Source organism: Pectinophora gossypiella, chromosome 4 (assembly GCF_024362695.1).
Source record: "Pectinophora gossypiella chromosome 4, ilPecGoss1.1, whole genome shotgun sequence".
In the NCBI taxonomy this organism is placed as follows: domain Eukaryota; kingdom Metazoa; phylum Arthropoda; class Insecta; order Lepidoptera; family Gelechiidae; genus Pectinophora; species Pectinophora gossypiella.
Window position 1 is genome coordinate 994,051 of NC_065407.1, and position 12,990 is coordinate 1,007,040.

Here is a 12,990-nt window from a genome sequence, read left to right on the forward strand (position 1 = left end):
GTTATTAAGTAAGTATAAATGCTTATAGTTTATCCTATTGATATAAGAACAGAAATATACTTACACGAAAAGTATACTGAACGATGACCAACAGCATGAAATAGTGTCATAAAATATAAAAAGTCACGATCATGAACCAAATGCAGCCAGGCTAAAAGTAGGTTTCGAAAATGTTCAAAGTTGTGCCAAAACTTTTCTTATTCGGAGTATAGTTTTTATGCTTATAATAATAATGCTTATATATCATTATGATCGTTAATTATTATACTTAAAAAAATAGTAGTTATGGTTTTCAAAATTAGGCCAAAAAAGTTATGACAAATTAATACTATAACTAATAATAGGACAAGTAATAATATGCAATGTTAAATGATTACATAAAATTTTATGAGTACAAACAGAGAACCATAATTATTATGTATATTTTCGACATAATTTTATTATATTTTTTTACCATCAGATAATAAGTAATGCAGCTCGCAGTGGAGCAGCGTGGTGGAGTATGCTCCATACCCCCTCCGGTTGATTGAGGGGAGGCCTGTGCCCAGCAGTGGGACGTATATAGGTTGTTTATGAAGATTTTATGAATAAGTAATGTTGGGTTTGGCAGAAGAAACATGAGAGTAGAATAATGCTTTGAATGATAGAATAAGAAATAGTGTGGTGTATAGAAAATGTAGAGACGATAATTGGAATGCTTAGATTGTTCGAGAGAATTAATGAAAGTAGACTTAAGTACCTTAATTTATGACGCGGGTGTAAGTGGTAGAGCTGGAAAACGTCTAGGCCTTCCTGGGAGTACATACCGCGATTAGATACAGGATGTTTTAAAGAAATGCCTCAAGAGTAAATACTCTAAAGCGGCAAGCATGCGTGAAGGCTTTCATGAGAGTGGAAAAGCGAAAGGGGTGTGTCAGGATTTCGTACCGAGTGAGAAGTCTCAGCGCTGCCCATTTTCCCGATCAAGTAATTAATGCTATCTGAGGCAAACCTACAACTACAAGTCACTTAAAAAAATGAGGGGTGGGTGTATACTTATACTATACACTTCTGCTTACCCCTATTGGGATATAGGCGTGATTCATTCACAAATCACAACTCAAATACAATATGCCCAAGTTTCCATAACAGTCTTCACTACAATTGAATGCTTTTAGATGCTCCACGGAAAGATAAAGTCTCGGGAAGAGTTGGTTTGCCTTTCTTTGAATGGGAAACAAAAGATATCAGTAATTATAAACAAAATTGACCGTTGAAATTAACGAACCCATTGTGACAAATGCTATAAAACACTGATAAGTGTTAGAAGTTTGTGAATAAATTACAAAATAAAATCAAATATACTTTATTGCACACAACATACAAAACAAATTTACTCAAATGGATGATAAAATATGTTTATATTTTTATGTAAATATGTTTATATTTTTATGTAAATATGTTTATATTTTATCATCCATTTGAGTAAATTTGTTTTGTATGTTGCAATAAAGTATATTTGATTTTATTTTGTAATTTATTCACAAAATTTTGGTTTATAACATTTTAATGCGTGTAGTGTAGACGTTAACGGACCACATGAGAAACAGGATAACGCTAGGAAGATGACAAATATTAAAAAAAAAAAAATTACAACAGGAACATTTCCTCTTTGGTAATATTCTCGGGAACTACACACCACTGTAAACTAAACACAAAGTCAAAACTGCGAACTGACTAAATCACTATCATTTGTTATTTAAAGACTTGGCGAAGTTAAAGTGTGTTATGTCAAGTTGATGTTTTGCTCCATAATATTGTGTTAAGCGGCGCGCCGTGAAATCTGACACAACTTGACACAAGAGTCTGAACAAACTTGCCTCGTGAACAGTATGGTGATACTACACTGCAGTTGGAAAGTGATTTATTTTGAACCTCATTGAACAGGTTTACAGGATTTGTAAACACGATGTGATAACTGCAATAGGTTTAGGTCCCACGTCCTCGAGGGCGACTGGCGAGTAGTGGTGTGATGCTTTGTCGCGGGGCCACCACCTCCAATTCAGTTGAAGACGATACAGATTAATGTACGTACCACGTACATAGTGTACGTGAAAAGATTTTATGTGTACGTGCTATTATAAGGAAGAAAACAACTAATTAAAGTGGCTCCGCTGCAGAGCATACTCATATACTTTAAATAGTTGTTTTCTTTTTCACGTACACTATGCACGTAGTACATACATCGATCTATACTTCAATTTACAGGAAGAAAACATCTCGAAGTATGTAAAGTGAGTGGCTCTGCTGGGGAGTATGCTCTGCAGCGAAGTCACTTTAATTTGTTGTTTTCTTTTGTATTATAGCACGTACACATAAAATCTTTTCACGTACACTATGTACGTGGTACGTACATTAATCTGTATCGTCTTCAACTGAATTGGAGGTGGTGGCTTCGCGACAAAGCATCACACGAGGAGTGGATGTAACGACAACTTTGAGGGATGATTAAGACCATGATTCTGAGTTGATACCAAGTGGAATATCCCGGCTCAAAAGTATGGAACTGAAAATAATTAAAAAGAACACTAAAATTATCATGAATTTTCCGACAGGAAGGAAAATCTGTACAGCGCCATCTATATTGAGGAACGTAGCGTGTAAAGTCCCTTACCGTGTTAATAGGTTTGTGTAACAGCCTCCGTGGTCTAGTGGTTAGAAACAGCCTCCATGGTCTAGTGGTTAGAGCGTCAGGCTCACGATCTGGAGGTCCGGGTTCGATTCCCGATGGGGACATGGTCGAAATCACTTTGTGGGACTGTCCTTTGTTTGGTAAGGACTTTTCAGGCTTGAATCACCTGATTGTCTGAAAAAGTAAGATGATTCCGTGCTTCGGAGGGCACGTCAAGCTGTTGGTCCCGGCTATTAGCCGTAAAAACACCTTCATCAACCCGCAGTGGAGCAGCGTGGTGGAGTATGCTCCATGCCCCCTCAGTAGGACGTATATAGATTGTTTATTATAGGTACGTGTAAAAGTTTTAGTATTAGTAAATGTGCAATAAAGTTTTTCAACATTTTATAACTGCACTGTAACAACACCAGTTTGTTCATCTTTTGATTACATTAACCCTGCCAAGTGAACTTTTGTCTGTCGTTGCATTTGAGTACTTTCATTTGAATTTATTATTGCCTTTTGCAAATGGAATTCAAATCAGGGTGGAGTTATAAAATTGTACGGAACTAAATGTACTTACGTTTTTTGATGATTAGCTGAGAACTTATGCGATTTTTACACGACCGTGCACCGACGAGGTTGGCGGTAAATCGGTTTTTAAATCGAATTGATTTCGCATTGATTGATTGTATGTGATCCGCTGGATGCGGGCAGCGCAGGACCGATCGTCGTGGAGATCCTTGGGGGAGGCCTATGCCCAGCAGTGGGCGTCATACGGCTGATGATGATGATGTGATCCGCTAACCGCTAACATACGAACTCCGCCCGTCCGCGCAATACTTTGCGCGGTTGGGCGATGCTTGGCACACGACGAACCGCATAACCGCGCGGATCATTGTGGGCTACGGTATGTTTGGTATGTAGGTATGTACAGTCATGAGCAATATAATGTACCCACTTTAGGACTCTGTCGCACTAACATATTTGACATTTAGTGAGACTTACAGTTCAATTTGTCAAAAAAGTTAATGTGACATGGTACCAAAGTGTATACATATTAATGCTCGTGACCGTACTCGAAAACCATTCGGTTTAAACTTCACCATCAGCTCTACCGTTTTCATCTGCCGCGTATGTGCGCAGCGTCGCGCGTCCTAGGAGAAACATCTTAAACCCACTGCTATAGATTAAAAAAAATAAAAAAACGCCTTCAAAATAAAAAACATTAACTACAAAACAAACACAAAAAATCGCATTAGAAAAACACGCAGAAACTAAAAAGCAAAAACTATATATAAATGATACAAGAAGACACAAATTATTTAAATATCTGCAACAATTTTCAGAAAAGAAATGTTAATTTTTTTATTTAAGTATGTATAAAATTTGACACTAAAAACGAAATTCAATATTTACAATAAGTAATCAATTATTTTTGGAGTTGGTTCGGGCTGACACTGACTTTTTAACCGAAAAAGTAAAAAATAAAACTGAAAAAGAAAGATAACAAAAGTACTTATCCTGTTTTAGGTGTCTTACATCATATGTGCACATAAAGTCTGGTACATAAACCTTGTAAAAACGAATATTAGATCCTTTGTACTCTTGTATAAACGTCAATCATCCAAACATAAAAAGCCATAATTAACGTCTAACATGTTCATTAAACAGTAATAAACCATGATCAATAAACGGGACATAAAATACTCATTTAGAATTGACGAGTGACCACTGATCAGTTCGGTTTAAGTATCAAACACGCATAGAGTTCACGGTCTGAGTACAAAGCATAGCGCGACTATCCGATATTGATCAAACATTGGCGCACTACACCCTATCCTACATGAAAATTCACGCGTATTTAGAGGCCTTCATTTAGCAAATTACGAATTCCATCCCTAAATACTAAGCAGCTACTGCAGTTGACAACGAGGTATTTATAAAATGACCGTGTCTATGTTTTATCAAACCAATGTCATGTTTAAGTATCGTATCAGTGATCAGTGTTTATATTTAACTTAACTTTGATCACTATAGCAACCATATCAGATGCAATCAACCAAACCAATGGCAGACTAAGAAAATATAGACAGTTCTTCTTCTTATCGCGTGGGTTATATTATATGATCTGTGGTTATGAGATGGATTACCAACCTCATCAACCCTATGTCAGGGTTACGTGACGTGACGACTACACATGACTCATGACTCATGTATAGACAGTTAATATGTATACTTATAGAGGTTTTTTTTAGTGTCCTTTGGCAACCATCGCATTTGAGAGTACAAACGAATGCTTATTTCCATGTTCATCAATTATATAATTTAAAGTGCATCGGAATTTGAATTTAGAACAAATATTTTATTATTGTCACGCGGGAATTAAAAAATATAACAATAAAGTACCTACTTAGTTCGAAATTCAAACTTTGATACACGACAAATCTAATTAACTTCTCCTGTGAGAGTCAAACGTCGTACTCATTGTTACTTAATTCAAAAATATAATTCGAAATAAGTCGAAAAGTAAAATGAAATTGATTTTTGATCATCTTAGACTGGCTTCTATTTCTAAATTAGCTTTTTACAATTTATCTTTGACTCAGTCAAATAGCCTGTTATACAAAAAGTATAATAAATATACCTAATTAAATGCCCAGTCTAAACTTACTGTAGTCGTGAACACAATGCAACGCATTGAGGGTTATTCATGCCTCGGCTACGAAGCATTCCACACTGATTCAAAATCGAATGTCGAAACTTTTTCACATTTTTGTACCGTAACGAAAATCTATACGGTTGCGTTTGTCTGTAAAAATAAATCAATCCACACACTAATTTCTTATAATGGAGAAAAAATATTCAAGAAAACCTTGTAAAATACCGGTTATAAAGTCATCACAATATGAGGCAGGGTCCGCTATACATCACAATAGGAAATACTGGCACAAAGTGTTTCAAGAAATGGATACTTCGACTACAGCTCCGGTGAGTTCCCTATAAGCTTATACAATAGGGTATTTAACTGGGTCAAAGTTAAATTATAAAATGCTAATTCAGAAATAGAAGCCAGTCTAAGATGATCAAAAATCAATCTCTTTTTACTTTTCGACTTATTTTCGAATTTTATTTATGAATTAAGTAACAATGAGTACGACGTTTGACCGCTTTTATTGATGACGTCACAGGACAGTATGTCCATACAAACTGCAAAGAAAACTTTCGTTTTGACGTTTCGGAAATAGTATCTCATTTGATATGTCAAATAGCCTATTATGCTATGATACCATAATGTTTTGCTGGACGGGGGGCGAATAAAAAACAAACGCTATCAACCAGGGCTCGAAAAGATTAAAGTATACATACAAGCCATTAAACTTGTATTAGTACCGTTAGTATATACCACGCTACCGTTAGTATACCGGTTTAAAATTACGTTACCGATTTCCTATTGGTCCGTAATTAATAATATGAAATCGGTGCCGTAATTTGAATATGATATGATAACGGTAACTTAACTAAATGTAACTGGTTAACCTTGTCAAATATTGACTTTCAACTGCGTATCCTCCTAACTAGATCGACCAGACATGAGATAGGTTATAGGTATTTACTATCTCCAAGAACGCGTAGAACCCATTATTATGGTGTTTTAATTATGATAATAACCGCGTAAACTTAAAACAATGTATATTTACTATCTGCCAAATAGATAGTTATCAGCTAGTGAAGAAATAGGTCTAACTGTAAAAGACGAAATATCTAAAACATAATGCTTTTTTTCAGTCGGATTACGAGAAAAGTCGTCACCTATCACAGGTTCTCCCAGACAACTTGTATGAAAAAGTTTGTGAAGTACTGGAATTGCCAAGAGTAGAACCACAAACGGATACGCCTAAACAACGACCAGGTGAAACGCCAAAGACATTACATGCATGAGATCACGCCTATTTCCCATTGGTATAGGCAGACGCCACAGAATCCCACTTATGTATTAGGTATCATTCAGATGCACCATTTTCACTTCATCGTAGATTATTCTGCGCATGTTCCAATATAATGCATCCAGACCTCCTCCAGGAGGTTCTTTTGTTCCGATAACTTTTATGTTATTTTGTATCATTTTTAATATGATCTACTCTGAACCGGCGCGCGTGTTTGAAGCGATTGGTGAATGTGGTGGAAGCAAGAGAAGTGTGTCAGGATCGACAATGAAATACAAGAACAAGCAAATGAAATTATATAGTCCCTGCTTACGCCGGTGGGAAATAGGCGTGAGTTTATGTATGTATGTATTATTTAGTACTATTTTTTAAGTTTTGTAAATTTTATTAATGATAAATAATTTAATAAATTTAATTTGAGGAGCTCGGTGGCGCAGCGGTAAACGCTCTCGGTCTGCAATTGTTGAAGTTAAGCAACTTTCGCAAAGGCCGGTCAGAGGATGGGTGACCACAAAAAAAAGTTTTTATCTCGAGCTCCTCCGTGCTTCGGAAAGCACGTTAAGCCGTTGGTCCCGGCTGCATTAGCAGTCGTTAATAACCACCAACCGCACTGGGCCCGCGTGGTGGTTTAAGGCCCCATCTCCCTATCCATCCATAGGGAAGGCCCGTGCCCCAGCAGTGTGGACGTTATTGGGCTGATGATGATGATGATGAATTTAATAAATAAATTAAGAAATATAATTCTGTTTCAGAGAAAATCGTGCGTAGGCTGAAGAAACAACCTCTGTTGTCTTATAGAAAGACTCTGTATATTGATAGAGAGATGGATTCCGATACTGATGTTGAAGTGAGTCCCAGGTAACACAGAAAGTAAATAAAGTGAAAAAAAGTACTTATAATGACAAGTAAAGTAAAAAAGTGTCAAGTGTCATAAATTATATATAATTTGATTTGAAGGTGGTTTACTTATATATAGTGACATCGTATCGAAAAAAAAAATCGTATACGTGATTGTAATAAAAACGATGGTAACTAGTTGTTTTTCTAGTCGGAAAGTTATTGCTGCGCCGCTATGAAATCGAACAACACAAATAGTCGAAAAATATACATACCATACATACATACATAAATACCCTACATACGTCCCACTGCTGGGCACAGGCTTCCTCTCAATCAACCGGAGAGGGTATAGAGCATACTCCACCACGCTGCTCCACTGCGGGTTGGTGAAGGTGTTTTTTTCGGCTAATAGCCGGGACCAACGGCTTAACGTGCCCTCCGAAGCACGGAATCAACTTACTTTTTCCGACAATCAGGTGATTCAAGCCTGAAAAGTCCTTACCAAACAAAGGACAGTCTCACAAAGTGATTTCGACCATGTCCCCATCGGGAATCGAACCCGCCACCACCAGCCTCCGTGATCTAGTCGCTAGTTTCGAACTAGTCAAATAAGTTACTTTTTACTAAACGTCAAAATAGGAAATTACTATGAAATTTTTATGAGAAAGAACACTGTAACGTTATAAGATAGATAGAAAAACGTGACAAAATGTAGGACTTATTATTATTACTCTCCTTAAATAAACTTCATCAAGCTAAATAGAAAAAGAAAATGTTTTTGGTTAGTTTTAGGTTTGTCGTTATTTAGTAATCAGAAATTCATAATTTATCTTGAACCTAATACTGATATAATATATAATAATACCTAATATAACACGACCCAATTCATAGTATAATTTGAAATGCAGAGATGATGTGGAAGAAGAACTAAACGTCCACCGAGAACTGCTAAGGAAACCAGTTCGTGAGCAGATCACGTGGGCTACGCACTATCTCCAGCCGGAGCGAGAGGACGAGAAGAGTCTAGTCACCAAGGCAGATGACGTCACTAATCGGGTAACACAACATAACATAACGTGACGTAATGTAACGCAACGCAACACAACATAACGCAACGCAACGCAATGCAATGCAACGCAACGCAACGCAACTCAGAATCATGGCTTGAATCATCCCTCAAAGTTTTCGTTACGATGTTACTAACAACCTGTATGTACAATGTGTTTCAGATAGCGACTGATTTCGCTCAGTACATGACTGAGTTGGGCGGCAACCAGCAATCACAACTTTTTACTCCGAAAGCTATTAAAGAACTTTTTCAGGTTTGTATTGATTCATTCACAGTAATAATACAACATACAATAATACAACAGTAATATTATCCGTGATGGCCCTGTTTGAATATGCGTGACTCACATCGTTGTGTTTTCTCTGAGGCTAAACCACTCAAATTAAAAAAATATTTTTATTCAGTGGGTAACATTTTGAATCGTAAATTACATAAATATACTAGTTTTTGCCGAACCTCTCATCGGCCTAGAACTACTGCAGCTTCTCTACTTGTATACACATACATACATAAACTCACGCCTATTTCCCATCGGGGTAAGCAGATACCATGGAATTCCATTTGCTTCGATCAACTTCAACTTGTAGCTGAGGAAAAGTTGTTGCAAGAAAGCTATGAGTTACAAAATGTAAACTGGATAGATTTACTTCAGGGGATTTTGGGATTTTCATAAGGTACAAAATACCTCAATACAGTTTTTTTTAACATAATTATTCAAGCAGCCAGTGGTGATAGCGTTGGTCTCACGAACTAGAGGTAAGTAGATAAGATAAGATATTTATTGCATTCCTGATGTTTTACAGAGGTCTTTAAAATAAAAAAATGTACAAACAGGAACCCTGTAAAATAAAAATAAAAGATAGATACATTTACAATTATCAGTATTTCATAGATTCGTTAAAAAACTCCTGCAGGCAGCGTATAGAATGTTTTTTCAGTTAAGTATTTTTTAACGACATTTTTAAGAGATGTATTTTGTCTATTTCAGTTATGAATTTAGGTAATTTATTATATATTCTAACGGACAAATTCAAATTCAAATTCAAAAATATCTTTATTCAGTATGTAACATAGTTACACTTTGAATCGTCAATTTTACATAACGAACGTCTCATCCGCCTAAAACTACTGCAGCTTCTCACAACCTGTATAGCCGGGGAAAAGAAGCTGCAAGAAAAACCTCGGCACAGGGCCCTAGACGTTCTTTAAAAAAATAAAATTGAGTCAGACATTGAGTGAGGGCCGGAGTCTACAAATTTTAGATGGGAAGGGAGTTTGGCCAGTGCGTTGCGAGGTCTTAAATGATTTGGGCGAGTATATTGGGGGAACATGTTCATGTTATTCCTAACGAAAGTACACATTTCGAGTATGTAGAGTGAGGTTCGGGTTCGTAGCCCTTATATTTTTATTTCTTTTTTAAATAATCTGTATTGAACAAAAATATATACAGAAAGTCACTTGCATATTTATTTGTACGCAATAAGACAGACAAAAGAAACATACAAAGAAAACAGTACAGCCCTCGCGGCACGACAACACCGCGCGCGGCGCGAGTTATATCGAGGGCTTTGACCGATACCCGTACGACGTATATTCATGTAGATAGCATTCACTGCGTCTACGCGCGGCGTCGTTGACATGCAGATCCTGCAGGTAAGCTTATCTCTAAGGAAAATACAGATTTCTTCATAAAGGTTTCTTCTTTTTTTTCAGGTTGAGTTCGATACGCACGTGGCCCGCGGTCTGCAGGTGGTACCAAAGGAACTGCCCACTGTTCTTGATAGAATAGCTACTGTTTCAGGAAATCCAGAGGTATTGATATGCACATTTTAATTATTTAAGATAAGTCGGCAATCGGTAGTCGGCAGTGTGGGGGTGGATACCTAAGAAATGCGTTTCGGATGTGACCTAACCTGTTTTGGGCTGGTTGTTCATCGCGGGTTGGAAGGTCAGACAGGCAGTTGCTTCTATAAAAAACCGGACCAGTCAAATCTTCAGGTTAGGTGAGTGAACGCTGTGAAACACAGAATAACGTTAGGGAGATGATGACGACAAATCGGCAATAATTAGGTAAAACGTGGTACAGTCATGAGCAATATAATGTACCCACTTTAGGACTCTGTCGCACTAACATATTTGACATTTAGTGAGACTTACAGTTCAATTTGTCAAAAAAGTTAATGTGACATGGTATCAAAGTGTATATTACATATTAATGCTCGTGACCGTACACCTTACTATTACTATTTTAAATATAATAGATACTATTTTAAAGCGGAAGGTATTGAGATTCAGAAAAATAAAAACGCAATATATGACAAACAGTCAGGAGCCTCCGTGGTTCAGTGGCCAACGCTGGAGGTCCCGGGTTCGATTCCCGGTGGGGACATATCACAAAAATGACTTTGTGGTCCCTAGTTTGGTTACGACATTACTGGCTGATCACACGATTATCCGAAAGTAACATGATCTGTGCTGCGGAAGGCACGTTAAGCCGTTGGTCCCGGTTACTACTTACTGATGTAAGTATGTAGTCATTACAAGAGCCATGTCAGGGGCTTTTGGCGGCTCAATGATAACCCTGACACCAGGGTGGATGAGGTTCGTACACCTCACAACCCACACGATAGAAGAAGTCAGGAGCCAGTTTCTAGGGAACAAAACTTTTTTTTTGTCCAGCAGTGTAATTGCAATAAAAGATAACATTTTGTCACAGAGATCTCAACTGGCCATGTTAGAGCGAGAAGTGAGCAAAGACATCGCGGCTGAGCGTCGTCCTGAGTTGAAGATGGCGTTCAACTACAGCATACCCCCGAAGGAGCAGTGGCACGCTCCTAAGAACAACACTAAGACCATGTGGCGGTCAGCGCGCCATGTGCCTAAGGACCTGGTCTCTTTGAAGACTGTTTGGGAGGGCATAACAAACTTGAGGTAATTTAAAACATGCAATACATACATAAAGATCACGCTTATTTCCCGTTGGAGTCGGGAGGAACTGGAATTCCACTTACTACGATCCTAAACAAACCAAAGACAAAGTTAAAGTCAAAATATAATAATGAATAACTAAATATAGGTAATAATTATGCACTATAGTAATGACACAAATATATTGGGTTGATATCAACCCTATATTTGTAATTATTATTTATGACTATAATTTGTACTTGTCATCCAAAGACCCTTTCATACTATAGTATATTGCAAACCAGTTTGAAAGAAAATTTTGAAATGGTTTTAATTTGACCTTGTTAAAAGAGTCAACAGGATCTACACGGCACCGCGCGCGACGCGAATTATATCGTTTGACCAGTAGACGCAGCGAATGCTATCTACGTGGATAGACATCGTACGGCTATCGGTCACAGTCCTGCCGAGTCTGCATGACAACCGCGCCACGCGAGGCGCGAATTATATTGAGAGCTTCGACCAATAAACGATACGAAAAACAAAAATACTGATTTATTAAAAAATGTAAGCGTAAAGAGAATTATAGGTCCTCATATAAAGACTTCTTACCGTACAGGGGTAGCAGTTTTACTGGGAAATGCGTTGTATTGTAGATCGACGTCAAACGGCTATTGGTTGAAGGCCTCGATATAAATCGCGCCGCGCGCGGCGCGGTTACCGTGCAGAGCCTACTGGATATAATTCGCGTCGTGCGGTTGTCGTGCCGCGAGGGTTGGAATCCGCACCACTTTCACTGTTGTTTCACGTTGTAATGTTTATAGTTTGAATTTTGAAACTGACTGTATATTTCTCCCATGCCAGGAGTGTCCGTGAATACTGCCGCTGGATGATCGAGCACCCTGAGTACCGTCGCGCACCGTACCTTCTCAGCCTGGGCATGTTCGACCCTGCCGTGTTGGAGGCGCGCATGACCCTCGAGTTGAATAACATGGTCGCGCCGCCCTCGCCTGACCACTCCCCTTCGCCCATCGACCACATTCGACGACGACTCTCGCAGCTGGCTGACACCGACCACGACTGATCAGCTCGCGGCCTAAATCCTGTACATAATAATTAAACTCCAAACTTGTGGTTGCGCCTTTAATAATAAACTCCATTAAACGCGCAACCACTTCCGAAGAACCTAATAGTTGGCTTTTAGAACAAGAATTTGCATTCTTCCGATAACATGATGCTTGATTCGACTGCGCTTGGAGGGTTATGTTTTTTCTAGATTGAATTGTAGATACTTACTAAGCAGTTGTAAATTCAGTTTTTATAAATAAATTGGTAAATTAGTACTTAATTAAATTATCTATTATCAATCATCGACAATTCAAATACAAATATTATATGTATTTCGGAATCTAGTCCATAATATGTTAGTAACAGAACGCTTAAACAAGTATTAGTAACAATATCAGTCAAATAACGTTTTTAGTTGTATTTATTATAATATTATTTATAAAACTTGGCTTGTATTATTTATAATGAAATATGTTGCTAAGATATTTTTTTTAGTTCGACGTATGTAT

The 12,990-nt window shown here is 37.7% G+C and overlaps 1 protein-coding gene across 1 annotated transcript; it reads left to right on the forward strand.

Moving 5' to 3' along the window:
- Positions 1 to 5,500: 5,500 nt before the first annotated feature.
- Positions 5,501 to 12,703, forward strand: LOC126366121 (uncharacterized). Its single transcript, XM_050009064.1, has 8 exons — positions 5,501 to 5,635; positions 6,440 to 6,563; positions 7,350 to 7,455; positions 8,346 to 8,493; positions 8,667 to 8,759; positions 10,220 to 10,318; positions 11,223 to 11,437; positions 12,278 to 12,703. The coding sequence occupies exons 1-8, from the start codon at positions 5,501 to 5,503 to the stop codon at positions 12,495 to 12,497; spliced, it is 1,140 nt and encodes a 379-aa protein (XP_049865021.1). The 3' UTR covers positions 12,498 to 12,703.
- The last annotated feature ends 287 nt before the right edge of the window (positions 12,704 to 12,990 follow it).

What these genes read in the sequence shown, in the direction of transcription:
- LOC126366121 (XM_050009064.1), top strand. Translation starts at nt 5,501, where the DNA reads ATGGAGAAAAAATATTCAAGAAAACCTTGTAAAATACCGGTTATAAAG. An exon ending in TACGCCTAAACAACGACCAG is followed by an intron (nt 6,564 to 7,349) that starts GTGAAACGCCAA and finishes ATTCTGTTTCAG; the next exon opens with AGAAAATCGTGCGTAGGCTG. An exon ending in GAGGGCATAACAAACTTGAG is followed by an intron (nt 11,438 to 12,277) that starts GTAATTTAAAAC and finishes CTCCCATGCCAG; the next exon opens with GAGTGTCCGTGAATACTGCC.